Source organism: Plecotus auritus, assembly GCF_963455305.1.
Source record: "Plecotus auritus genome assembly, chromosome: 3".
NCBI lineage: Eukaryota > Metazoa > Chordata > Mammalia > Chiroptera > Vespertilionidae > Plecotus > Plecotus auritus.
Window position 1 is genome coordinate 100,149,416 of NC_137772.1, and position 13,292 is coordinate 100,162,707.

Consider the following 13,292-nt stretch of genomic DNA (forward strand, 5'->3'; position numbering starts at 1 on the left):
CTAGAGTCTGGCTCACCCTTTCTAGACTGTGAGAAGCGCAGTAGCCAAACTTTGATGGAAGAACAAAGCTAGCTGAGGTACCTCTTCTTAGCCTCATTGTCTTAAATACTTTCTTTGACCATTATCAGCAGGAATCATAATTAAAGAACTTAAATTGTGTGTATAAGAGATGTGAAACTAGACTGCAAATGAGAACCTATAGCCACCACCACCCCCAGCTGTTTATTAACTAGTCTTTTTATTTAAAATCTATAGCTAGTTGGTTATATCAATGTCTTCCCTCTTAATACATTTGACAAGTTAGACCAGCTTTTGATTTGATTTTTATATGTTCCTCATGAAGAGATACTTTTTTAACTGTTCCCAGCACTAGTCAGAAAGGAGACAAGTGATGTAGAAAACATGATCAAGACACAAGTGTTAAAATATGAGGAAATGAGAGATGCTGGTTCCCTTTGAATAAAGGAAAAAAGGTTGCTAGAAGCAATTGACACAGTAAAATCAAGGGGTGATGAAAAGTCAAAATACAACATAGCACATAATACATTTTGAGAGTGTTAATTTCACTGTTTAGATTGGGTTTAAATGAAAAAAATGTGTTGGTATTCAATTTTTCTTTGAAAATAAATTCTTTCTTTGTATCATTATCCTATACCTTATATATTACATTTTATTTAGTACTAGAGGCCCGGTGCACAAAATTTGTGCATGGCGGGGAGGGGTGTCCCTCAGCCCAGCCTGCACCCTCTCCAATCTGGGACCCCTCTCACAATTCAGGACTGCTGGATCCCAACTGCTCACCTGCCTGCCTGCCTAATTGCCCCTAACTGCTTCTGCCTGCCAGCCTGATCACCCCCTAACCACTCCCCTGCAGCCTGATCGACACCTAATTGCTCCCCTGCCAGCCCCATTGCCCCTAACTGCCCTCCCCTACTGGCCTAGTCGCCCCTAACTGTCCTCCCCTGCAGGCCTGGTCACCCCCAACTGCCTTCCCCTGCTGGCCTGGTCACCCCTAACTGCCCTCTCCTGCCAGCCCGATTGCCCCTAACTGCCCTCCCCTGCCAGCCTGGTCACCCCTAACTTCCCTCCCTTGCCAACCTGGTCGCCCCTAACTGCCCTCCCCTGCTGGCCCGGTCACCCCAAACTGCCCTCCCTTTCCAGCCTGGTCCCCCCCAACTGCCCTCCCCTGCAGGCCTTGTCCCCACTAACTGCCCTCCCCTGCAGGCCTGGTTGACCCCAACTGCCCTCCCTGCAGGCCAGGTTCCCCCAACTGCCCTCCCCTGCAGGCCAGATTATCCCCGACTGCCCTCCCTTGCAGGCCTGGTTCCTCTCAACTGCCTTTCCCTACTGGCCTGATCACCCATAACTGCCCTCCCCTGCTGGCCATCTTCTAGCAGCCATCTGTGTCCACATGGGAGTGGCCATCTTGTATGTTGGAGTGATGGTCAATTAGCATATTACCTCTTTATTATATAGGATTATATAAAATAATATGCATTAATCTTACTATGTTTGAGATTATTATTTTTTATATAAGAAATAATGTTGCAAAGACCTAAAATACAAGCTTAATTCTACTATTCACACAAATGCATTTTTGTGCAAAATAATATATTGGTTCAGTTGCTTTTTAAGTTAATTTTACTTTTTTTAAATTTTTTTCTTTATTGATTAGGGTATTACATATGTGTCCTTATCACCCCATTGCCCCCCCCCCCCACTCATGCCCTCATCCCCTTGTTGTCTGTGTCCATTGGTTATGCTTATATGGATACATACAAGTCCTTTGGTTGATTTCTCCCACTTACCCCCACCCTCCCCTACCTTCCCTCTGAGGTTTGAAGTTCTGATCGATGCTTCTCTGTCTCTGGATCTGTTTTTGTTCATCAGTTTATGTTGTTCATTATATTCCACAAATGAGTGAGATCATGTGGTATTTACCTTTCTCTGACTGGCTTATTTCACTTAGAATAATGCTTTCCAGTTCCATCCATGCTGTTGCAAATGGTAAGAATTCCTTTTTTTTACAACAGCGTAGTAAATTCTTTACCATTGTGTAGATATACCACAGTTTTTTAATCCACTCATCTGCTGATGGGCACTTAGGCTGTTTCCAAATCTTAGCTATGGTGAATTGTGCTGCTGTGAACATAGGGGTGCATATATCCTTTCTGATTGGTGTTTCTAGTTTCTTGGGATATATTCCTAGAAGTGGGATCACTGGGTCAAATGGGAGTTCCATTTTTAGTTTTTTGAGAAAACTCCATACCGTTCTCCACAGTGGCTGCACCAGTCTGCATTCCCACCAGCAGTGCATGAGGGTTCCTTTTTCTCCGCATCCTCGTCAGCACTTGTTTGTTGATTTGTTGATGATTGCCATTCTGACAGGTGTGAGATGGTACCACATTGTCGTTTTGATTTGCATCTCTCGGATAATTAGTGACTTTGAGCATGTTTTCATATGTCTCTTGGCCTTCCTTCTGTCTTCTTTCAAAAAGTATCTATTTAGGCCCATTGCCCATTTTTGATTGGGTTGTTTATCTTCCTTTTGTTAAGTTGTATGAGTTCTCTGTAAATGTTGGAGATTAAACCCTTATCAGTGATAACATTGGCAAATATGTTCTCCCATGCAGTGGCCTTTCTTGTTGTTTTGTTGATGGTTTCTTTTTCTGTGCAAAAGCTTTTTATTTTGATGTAGTCCCATTTGTTTATTTTCTCTTTAGTTTCCATTGCCCTAGGAGCTGTATCAGTGAAGAAATTGCTTAGGCTGAGATTTTTCTGCCTGTGGATTCCTTTAGTATTTTTATGGTTTCCCATCTTATGTTTAAGTCCTTTATTCATTTTGAGTTTATTTTCGTGTATGGTGTGAGTTGGTGGTCTAGTTTCTTTTTTTTTTTGCATGTATCTGTCCAATTTTCCCAGCACCATTTATTGAAGAGACTGTCTTGACTCCATTGTGTGTTTAAGTTAATTTTTTTGATTCTAAGAAAATACTTAAACACTTGTAATTTATCATTGCTAAATTTTATTCTAATTTGCAGGAACATTGAGACAGAATTTTGCTTCAGTATTATAAATTGCATAAAGGGCTTAGAAAAATCTTTACTGTTGAGAGTATTACAGATGTTCTCCTTTTTTCCCCCCATCACCCTCCTCCACCCAGTTCCCTCCCTGCCCCAGGCCTTCATACCACCCTATTGTCTGTGTCCATAGTAATGCATATCTACACTAATAAAAGAGAAAGATGCTAATTGACCGTACCTCCGCTATGCCCACAACCAATCAGGAGTGATATGAAAATAAACCCAACAAAGATGGTGGGTAAATTTGCATATGCAGGCGGGGCAGGCAGCACCTGATGTGTCCCGCAGGGTCCAGGCCATGATCGGGGACCCCAGCCAGCAGCACAGGCAGCACTGCGATGGGGACCGGGCAGGCCCAGCAGACAGCACCTGAAGCTGCCCGCGGGGTCCAGGCGGTGATCGGACCCGGGCAGGCGTCATCGGCAGTGCCTGACATCATCTGCGGTATCCAGGTGGAGATCGGGACCGGGCAATTCCAGCAGGCAGCGCCTGATGCTGCCTGTGGAGTCCAGCCAGTGATCGGGACTGGGCAGGCCTGGCAGGCAGTGCCTGACGTCGCCCGCAGGGTCCAGGCGGCAATCAGGACCGGGCAGGCCCAGCAGGCAGAGCCTGACACCACCCACAGGGTCCTGGCCTTGATCCAGGACCCAGGCAGGTGGCACCTGCAGCGCCTGATGTCGCCCGCAGGGTTCAGGCCGTCATCCGGGACCTGGGTAGGCAGGGGTGGCCAGGGTTTCCAGGATCACTGTCTGCCCCCAGGCTGCCTTCAGACACGGGTGGAACAGGCCTGGGTTGAACATTTTAATGAAAATGGGATGCCTGTGCCCCACCCCACTGCTCCCAGTCCCTGGTGAGGAGAGGGAAGTGGGCAGTTAGGAGGCACCGGGGCTCTGAAGGGGCTGGGAGCAACCTGCAGGCATGCTACCAGGAAGAGGTGCTGAACCATGAGGATCAGAGGGCTGGCTGATGGAGGTGCGCAAAGGTGCAGATGAGGCAGCTCTTGCCGGCGCTGAGCTGGAAAAGTGCACCGACAGCCTGATGGATGAAATCGCCTTTCTGAAGAAGGTGCACAAAGAGGAGATCACCGAGCTGCAGGCACAGATCCAGTACGCTCAGATCTCCGTGGAGATGGACACGTTCTCCAAGTCCGACCTCTCCTCTATGCTCAAGGACATCCGCGCCCAGTACCAGAAGCTGGCTGCCAAGAACCTGCAGAATGCTAAAGAATGGTACAAGAGCCGCTTCACCGTGCTGACCGAGAGTGCTGCCAAGAACACCTACACGGTGCGCGCCACCAAGGATGAGGTGTCCGAGAGCTGCCGCCTGCTCAAGGCCAAGACCTTGGAGATGGAAACAAGCTGGGGCATGAACGAAACGCTGGGAAAGCAGCTGCAAGAGCTGAAGGATAAGCAGAACACAGACATTAGTGCTATGCAGGACACAATCAACAAATTGGAAAATGAATTGAGAACTACAAAGAGTGAAATGGCACAATATTTAAAAGAATACCAGGACCATCTCAATGTGAAGATGGCTTTGGACATTGACATTGCAGCTTACAGGAAACTCTTGGAAGGTGAGGAGACCCAGCTCAGTTTCACCAGCGTGGGAAGCATAGCCAGCAGCTACTCCCAGAGTTCTCAGGTCTTTGGTCGATCTGCCTATGGTGGTTTACAGACCAGCTCCTACTTGATGTCCACTTGCTCCTTCTTTTCTTAATACACCAGCCATGTTCAGGAGGAGCAGACTGAGATAGAAGAGACCATTGAGGCTGCAAAAGCCGAGGAAGCTAAGGATGAACCCCCCTCTGAAGGAGAAGCTGAAGAGGAGGAGAAGGAGAAGGCAGAGGCTGAGGAAGAGGAAAAAGAGGAAGAGGAAGAAGGTGCCAAGGAAGAATTTGAGGATGCAAAGGAGGAAGAAGGAGGTGAAGGTGAAGGAGAAGATGCCCAAGAAGCTGAGGACGAGAAGAAAGATGAAGGTGCTGGGGAGGAGCAAGCAACCAAGAAAAGATTGAGCCCCCCTTTCCTTAATTATTTCAGGAATAATCCTCCCAAAACCAGATCAACCCGGGGAGAGAAACCAAGATGGCGGCATAGGTAAGCACCTAAACTGCTGCCTCGCACAACAATTTCAAAACTACAACTAAAAGAGAGAACGGACACCATCCGAAACCACAGGAAAACTGGCTGAGTGGAAATTCTACAACTAGAAGGAAAGAGAAAAGCTCACAGAGAATTGGAGGTACGGCAAAGGGGCTTTGTGCACGCAGAGAGGAAGGGTGGCTGAGAGCCTGGCTGACTTTCTCTGGCAGGAGGGGGAAAGAAGCCCCCGACCGCACTGAACCCCAGTTCTGACTGCACTGAACCCCAGTTCCGGGCGAAACCCTGTGGACCCAGGCTCATACAGGGGGTGTCTGTACTGTCAGAGAGAAAGGCACCCGGAGACTCCGAGACCCGGGGGAGCCCCGGGGGACCCCCGGTGAGCAGGGGTCTGGAGGCGTGCGGAGGTTGCCACAGGCTTTCCCTAGCAGAAGGGAGTCAGAAGTTCCTGACTGCACTGAGCCCCAGTTCTGACTGCACTGAACCCCAACTCCAGGCGAGCCCCTGGGGACCCATTCTCTTGCGGGGGGAATCTGGACTCTCGGGCGGAGGCTCGGGAGCCGGGGAAGGCAGAGTTCTGGAGGCGCGTGCACCAGTGCACACAAAGATTGCAGAGGTTGCCACAGGCTTTCCCTAGTGGAAGGGAGTCTGAAGCTCCTGACTGCACTGAGCCCCAGTTCTGACTGTACTGAACCCCAGTTCCAGGCGAGCCCCTGGGGACCCATGCTCTTGCAGGGGGAATCTGGACTCTCGGGCGGAGGCTCAGGAGCCGGGGAAGGCAGAGGTCTGGAGGCGTGTGTGTGTGTGCAAGGCCAAGGCTGACGGGAAGCCAAGACTGTCTGTTCTGCCCTCAGACTCCACCCCATCCAAGCTGAGCACAGAGGCTTTTGCAATTTGGCAAGTCTAATCCTATAAGGCTGTCTCCAGCACTGAACTTCTCCCAGCGTAGACACAGCTGACCCTCACAGCCAACTGGCCTGGAGGTCAATTCCTCCCAGTGATGCCAACAACAATCAAGACTTAATTACAACAAGGCTGTACACACAGTCCACAAAGGGGTGCACCAAGAGTATCCACCTCAGGTTAACTGGGGAGGCCGACCCACTGGGCCATATAGGAAACCTAGCACGCAAAGCTCCCCTACCAACTCAGGGAAGCAGTGAAAATGCGGCGACAAAGAAACAGATCACAAATGAAAGAAATGGAGGAAAACAAACGACAGGATATAGAATTCAAAACCACAGTTATAAGGCTTTTCAAGAATATCCTAGAAAAGGCCGATAAATATAACGAGACCCTCAAGGATATGAAAAAGGACCAACTAGAAATTAAACATACACTGACTGAAATAAAAAATATTATACAGAGACCCAACAACAGACTAGAGGAACACAAGAATCAAGTCAAAGAATTGAAATACAAAGAAGCAAAAAACACTCAACTGAAAAAGCAAAAAGAAAAAAAATCCAAAAAGTTGAAGATAGTGTAAGAAGCCTCTGGGACAACTTGAAGCGTACCAACATCAGAATTATGGGGGTGCCAGAAGAAGAGAGAGAGCAAGATACTGAAAACCTATTTGAAGAAAGAATGACCGAAAACTTCCCCCACCTGGTGAAAAAAATAGACTTACAAGTCCAGGAAGCGCACAGAACCCCAAACAAAAGGAATCCAAAGAGGACCACACCTAGACACATCATAATTAAAATGCCAAGAGCAAAAAACAAAGAGAGAATCTTAAAAGCAGCAAGAGAAAAACAGTTAATTACCTACAAGGGAGCACCCATACAATTGTTAGCTGATTTCTCAACAGAAACTATGCAGGCCAGACGGGAGTGGCAAGAAATTTTCAAAGTGATGAATAGCAGGAACCTACAACCAAGATTACTCTACCCAGCAAAGCTATCATTCAGAATTGAAGGGCAGATAAAGAGCTTCACAGATAAGAAAAAGGTAAAGGAGTTCATCACTACCAAACCAGTATTATATGAAATGCTGAAAGGTATTCTTTAAGAAGAGGAAGAAGAAAAAAGATAAAAATTATGAACAACAAATACATATCCATCAACAAGTGAACCTAAAAATCAAGTGAATTAAAAACCTGAGGAACAGAATAATCTGGTGAATATAATAGAATCAGGGGCATAGAAAGGGAGTGGACTGATAATTATCAGGGGGAAAGGGGTTTGGGGGAGCTTAGGAAGAGACTGGACAAAAATCATACACCTATGGATGAGGACAGTGGTGGGGAGGTAAGGGCAGAATGTGGGGTGGGAACCGGGTGGAGGGGAGCTATGGGGGGAAAAAGGAGAAACAATTGTAATAATATGAATAAAGATTTAATATATATATATAAAAAAAAACCAGGTCAACCCCATCACCAACCAAGCAGTTGAGTTCCCAATACTATATGAATTAAGAAGTCAATATATATAACATTCTGAGGTGACTCAGGTTGGACATTAAATGTTGTGCTATGACTTTTCTCCTTATGCAGAGTATCTGTTTGCTTGCAGAGTGGCTTCCTGGCTTGCTTCCAGCCTGTGCATGGTCCACGCTTATGAGTTCAGGATCTATGACAATGTGAATAATTCAGATGTTTACAATAAAAACACATGAATACATGAATTCACTGATGTTAATGTTAAACTTCATGAAAAAAATAGTCCTTTGAATCTTTGGTGGTTAGAAATTAAAGACCTCAAATCATGTGCAATAAACAGTAAATAAAGTTACACTGAATGACAAAAAAAAAAAAATACATTAGGGGCCAGGAAACATTCAAAGAACTGGGGAACCATTCCCAAATCAGGAAGGGAAGTCACAGGTTGTATATTATTGCTACAAATACAGTATTTCCTACTACTTACAACATACACAATGTAATGTATTAGATGCCTTCCTATCGCATAAGTATGTATTCTCATAGAGTAATACGGGTAGATATGTTATAGTTATGGCAGTATGTCATATCCTATCTATATTAATAAAAGGGTAATATGCTAATTATACCATGAGACCTTCCAGATGTCCTTCTGGAAAAAGCCATGGTGGCGGGGCCAAGGCAGAGGCGGTTAGGGGTGATCAGGCCAGGAGGGGAGGGCAGTTGGGGATGATCAGGCTGGTGGGGAGGGTGCAGTTGGGGGCAAGCAGGCTGGCAGGCAGAGTGGTTAGGGGAGATCAAGCAGGCAGGCAGGTGAGCGGTTAGGAGCCAGCAGTCCCAGATTGCAAGGGGGTTGTCCGACTGCCAGTTTAGGCCCGATCCCACAGAGGTCCCAGACTGGAGAGGATGCAGGCCAAGCTGAGGGACAACAACCCCCCCCCCCCCGTGCATGAATTTCGTGCACCAGGCCACTAGTCCCATATAATAAAAGCATAATATGCAAATCAACCAAACGGCAGAATGATGGGTTGGCGGAGGGTGGGGGGAGTTGGAGCTGGCGAGCAGGTGGCACCAGGCCAGCCAAGGTGCAAGCCAGCAGGCAGAGGGAGGGGACGGAGATGGGGTGGATGGGTGGCGGTGACCAGTGGCAGGGCAGTGAGGGCCGGTGCCATCCTCTGCTCGCCTGCCTGGTCAGTTGCCACCCACAGTGGGAGGCCACCTGCAACAGCGGCGGGGTGATTTGGGGCAGGGCCAGCTGCTCACCATCCCCAGATTAGCCCGCTGGGGTCACCTCCTGCAGAGGGAGGCTACTGGCAGTGGTGTTGCAATGGGGGGCAGGGCTGGCTGCTCGCCACCCTCGCTGTCCCATGATTGGCCCACTGGTCACCTCCCACAGAGGGAGGCCAGACTGTGGCTTAGGCCTGCTCCCCAGTTGGACATCCCCTGAGGGCTTATAGACTGCGAGAGGGTGCAGGCCTGGCTGAGGGACCCTCCCCCCCCCAAGTGCAAGAATTTTCATGCACTGGGCCTCTAGTCCTATCTAATAAAAGAGTAATATGCAAATTGATTGTCACTCCAACACACAAGATGGCTGCCCCCATGTGGTCAAAGATAGCTGCCCCTATGTGGACACAAGATGGCCACCACAAGATGGCCAGCAGGGGAGGGCAGTTGGGAGGGACCAGGCCTGCAAGGGTGGGCAGTTGGGAGCAATCAAGCCTGCAGGGGAGGGCAGTTAGGGGTGAACAGGCCGGCAAAGGAGGGAAGTTGGGGTGACCGGGCCTGCAGGGAAGGGCAGCTGGGGGGGACCCAGGCCTACTGGGGAGGGCAGTTAGGGGTGACCAGGCCTGCAGTGGAGGGCAGTTAGGGGCAATTAGGCTGGCAGGGGAGCAGTTAGGCATCAATCAGGCTCGCAGGGGAGTGGTTAGGGGGTGATCAGGCTGGCAGGCAGAAGCAGTTAGGGGCAATCAGGCAGGCAGGCAGGTGAGCAGTTGGGAGCCAGCAGTCCTAGATTGTGAGAGGGATCCCAGATTGGAGATGGTGCAGGCTGGGCTGAGTGACACCAGCCCCCCCTCCCCCGAATTTCGTGCACTGGGCCTCTAGTATGCATATAAGATCTTGGTTAATCTCTTCCTGTTCCCCTTTTCCCCTTCCCTCTGAGATTCATCAGTCTGTTCCATGTTTCCATGCCTCTGGTTCTATTTTATTCATCAGTTTATTTTATTCATTATATTCCTTGTCCATTTATTTTTATTTTTAGATTCAATTATTGATAGATATGTATTTATTGCCATTTTATTGTTCATATATTTCTTGTTCTTCTTCTTCTTCCTTATATTAAAGAACACCCGTCACCATTTCATGTAATGCTGGTTTGGTGGTGATGAACTCCTTTAGCTTTTCCTTGTCTATGAAGTTCTTTATCTGACCTTCAATTCTAAATGAAATCTTTGATTGTAGATCCTTGCTATTCATCACTTTGAATATTTCTTACCACTCCCTTCTGGCCTGCAAAGTTTCTGTTGAGAAATCAGCTGGCAGTCGTATGGGCATTCCCTTGGAGGAAACTAATTGCTTTTCTTTAGCTGCTTTTAAGGTTCTCTCTTTGTTTTTAACCCTTGGCATTTTAATTATGATGTGTCTTGGTGTGGGCATCTTTGGATTCCCCTTGTTTGGGATTCTCTGCTTTTCCTGAACTTGTAAGTCTATTTCTTTCACCAGGTAGGGGAAGCTTCTGCATTATTTCATCAAATAGATTTCAATTCCTTGCTCTCTCTCTTCTCCTTCTGGCACCCTCATAATGCTTGAAGTTGTCCCACAGGCTCCTTCCACTGTCTTTATATTTTTGGAATCATTCTTCTTCTTGCTCTTCTGATTGGGTGTTTTTTGCTTCCTCGTATTCCAAATGGTTGATTTGATTCTTGGGATCATCTACTCTACTGTTGATTCCCTGTAAATGATTCTTTATTTCACTTAGTGTATGCTTAATTTCCCACTGGCCCTTTTTCATGTCTTTGACATTCTCACTACGATCCTTGGAAGTCTCACCAAGTCCCTTGAATCTCTCATTAAGATCCTTGAGCAACCGTATAACCATTGTTTTGAACTTTGTATCTAGTAGCTTACTTGCATTCATTTCATTTAGATCTTTTTCTAAAGATTTCTTCTGTTCGTTCATTTTGACATTTTTCTTTGTCTCTGCATTTTGGGTGCTTCCTTGTGTTTGTTTCTATGTGTTATGTAGAGCTAGTATGTCTCCTGGAGATGGTTGAGTGCCTTGTATAGTAGGTGTCCTGTAGGGCCCAGTAGCTTAGTCTCCCCTGTAACCTGAGCCTGGCACTCTAGGTGCATAATTCTTGTCATAGTTGAGCCTTGATTGCTGTTAGCATCACTGGGAGGAATTAACCTCCAGGAACTGACCCTATGGAGCAGTACTTGCTTCTGTAGGGCTTTGGTGCTCACTGAGTCTGCCTCTTGAGTGTGTCGCTTGTGGGTGTGTAGAGTTGTTGTCTGGTATGGTTTGAAACTGTCCACCAAGTGCACTGGTTCTGAGGCCTCCTGGGAGGTGCAAAGTCAGCCACTGCCTGTGGCCACCTATCAGAAGCTACAGGGGGATCTTCAGATGGCTGATATTTGTATTGGGCTTAGATGTGCCCAGGCAAGACCCAGCTGTAAAGCAAGACAGGTTGGTTCTAGTATCAGGTTTTGGACCTTTTATTGATTAGTTTGACACCAGTTGCTGCTTGCTTGAGAGATTTTAGCAAAGTCTGAAGCCTGAGCCAGCACAGGCCATTCATATGGAAAAGCTGCTGTAAACAGCTTGGGTGGGGCTACAAATTGGATGGGGCAAGGTCTCAGGAAATCACCAGGGTGGAGCAAACAGTGTGGGCCAAGCTGATGGAAACTCATATATGGCTGCCAGTCAGCTCTGTAACAGGGGAGGTCCCAGCTCAGGGACAATGAGCCCTGTGAGCAACCTCTTCTGGGAGAAAGCCGCCCCTAAGTTCTTGCTCTGGTGCCAGACAATCCAGTTCCTCCCAGAATGTCCCAGGTTTCTTTTAAGCCACCACCTCAGTGCTGGAACCCAGAGGTATGGAGTCCTCACTGTCTGTGTGCCGGCCCTTTAAGAGGAATACCTGGGACTCCAGCAACCTCTGTACCACTCAGCGACAACTGCACTGTATTTTACAAGCCTGAAGTTATGGGGATTTCTCTTCCCAGCTCTGGAACCCTGGGCTAAGGGTCTGGTGCGGGCTAGGATCCCTTGCTCCTCACAGGAGGCTTCCACAGCCATGACATCCCTCCCGATTAAAAAAAAATGCCACATATTGGTGTTGGATCAGCCCATTCCACCCTCCAACCCTCATACCAGTCTCAATGTGCTTTCTTCTTTACTTCCCTAATTGTAGGACTTCCATTCAGCCAGATTTAAGATGGTTTTAAGTGATGGTTGTTCTGTATTTTAATTGTAATTTTGATGTGGTTGTGGAAGGCAGTGAGTGCGGCATTTACCTATAAATAGGTAAATGCCGTTTTGGTTATCTCATAAATTCCTTTTAATGTATGGTTTTCTTTATTTGCAGATCTCTTAAAAAATTGGTTGTTGATGGGAATGACCTGACATCTTTTCCACCTGGAATTTTAAAGCTTCAACTGAAAAAAATTCGTTTTGAAAATACCTTCACTCTTCCTAGTCTTTGGAAAGAGAATTCGTTGAATAGTCCACAGCGTCTTACTCAGCTTACTTCTTTGTTCTTTTTAAAAAATAATCTACATAAATATTATGATGCAATCCCAGATGAAATTCAAATGTTACTAAACTGGTAAGCAAATTCTAAAACCCTTTTAACCAAAATGCACTTTTAAGCATTTAAAATTTTCTTTATTACAGGCTCAAATAATAGGTTTCCTATGAACACACACACACACACACACACACACCTCATATCACTCACCATACATAAAAACATATACACAATTCTTTAAATTGCTCCTTCTGGCTCTTCAGGCATAATAATGTAGTCTGAATTCAGCCCATCTCCTAACAGACTAGAGTTATTACTTAAATCTAATGTGAGATACAGATTGCTAAGGTGTAGGTGGCAACATCTATACAGTTGTTATATAAATCTTTTCTATGAACCACTAAGGACATAAGGTGCATTCTTCAAAAAAAAAAAAAAGGAGACTCTTTAGTCCCATGTATACTATGCAGGGAAATGTTTTACTCTATTCTAACTTCTTAGAGACCAGGAATAGAGCAGACATATATAGAGCAACTTCTTTTACTCTAGGATCAATGGCCAGTGTGAGAATCACTGCCTAATCTCAGGACTAGGGTTCTTAAATGCCACACACTTTCAGTCTACTCAGGCTTCTCTCTTATTTCCTTCAGGTGGTTTAAAACTATTTTTATCGCAGTACTAATCATCAGTGCTTATATTATTGATTTAACAAATATTTGTCGTATGTCTAAGGGAAATGGTTTCTCAGGAGTATATAAATTAGCAATATTGACTCAATAAAAGACAGAAAACCTGAACAGATTAGTAACTATTGAATAAATTTTAATAGGTGATTAAAAATGTTCCAGTAAAAACTAACAAGACCCCAAAGTGTTCAACTTTATTATTATTTTTTAATCTTCATGCAAGGATATATTTGTGGATTTTAGAGAGAGAGAGAAAGAAACATCAATTGGTTAACTCCCATATGTGCCCCAAACAGGGA

The 13,292-nt window shown here is 46.2% G+C and overlaps 2 protein-coding genes across 2 annotated transcripts in view; both read left to right on the plus strand.

Annotated features, from left to right (window-relative positions):
- Positions 1 to 13,292, plus strand: part of LRRC63 (leucine rich repeat containing 63) — a gene marked incomplete at both ends in the record, with an annotated part of 136,886 nt that overhangs the window by 112,075 nt on the left and 11,519 nt on the right. The window contains one exon of the mRNA XM_080660134.1: positions 12,146 to 12,385. Within this exon, the coding sequence (XP_080516260.1) occupies positions 12,146 to 12,385 (240 nt within the window). The remainder of the gene's footprint in view (positions 1 to 12,145; positions 12,386 to 13,292) is intronic.
- On the plus strand, positions 3,422 to 11,994 carry LOC308243290 (neurofilament light polypeptide-like; the record flags this gene model as incomplete). Its single annotated transcript, XM_080658644.1, is given in 5 exon segments — positions 3,422 to 3,796; positions 3,928 to 4,033; positions 4,036 to 4,799; positions 4,803 to 5,097; positions 11,972 to 11,994. Coding segments are annotated over 5 exon segments (1,563 nt in total).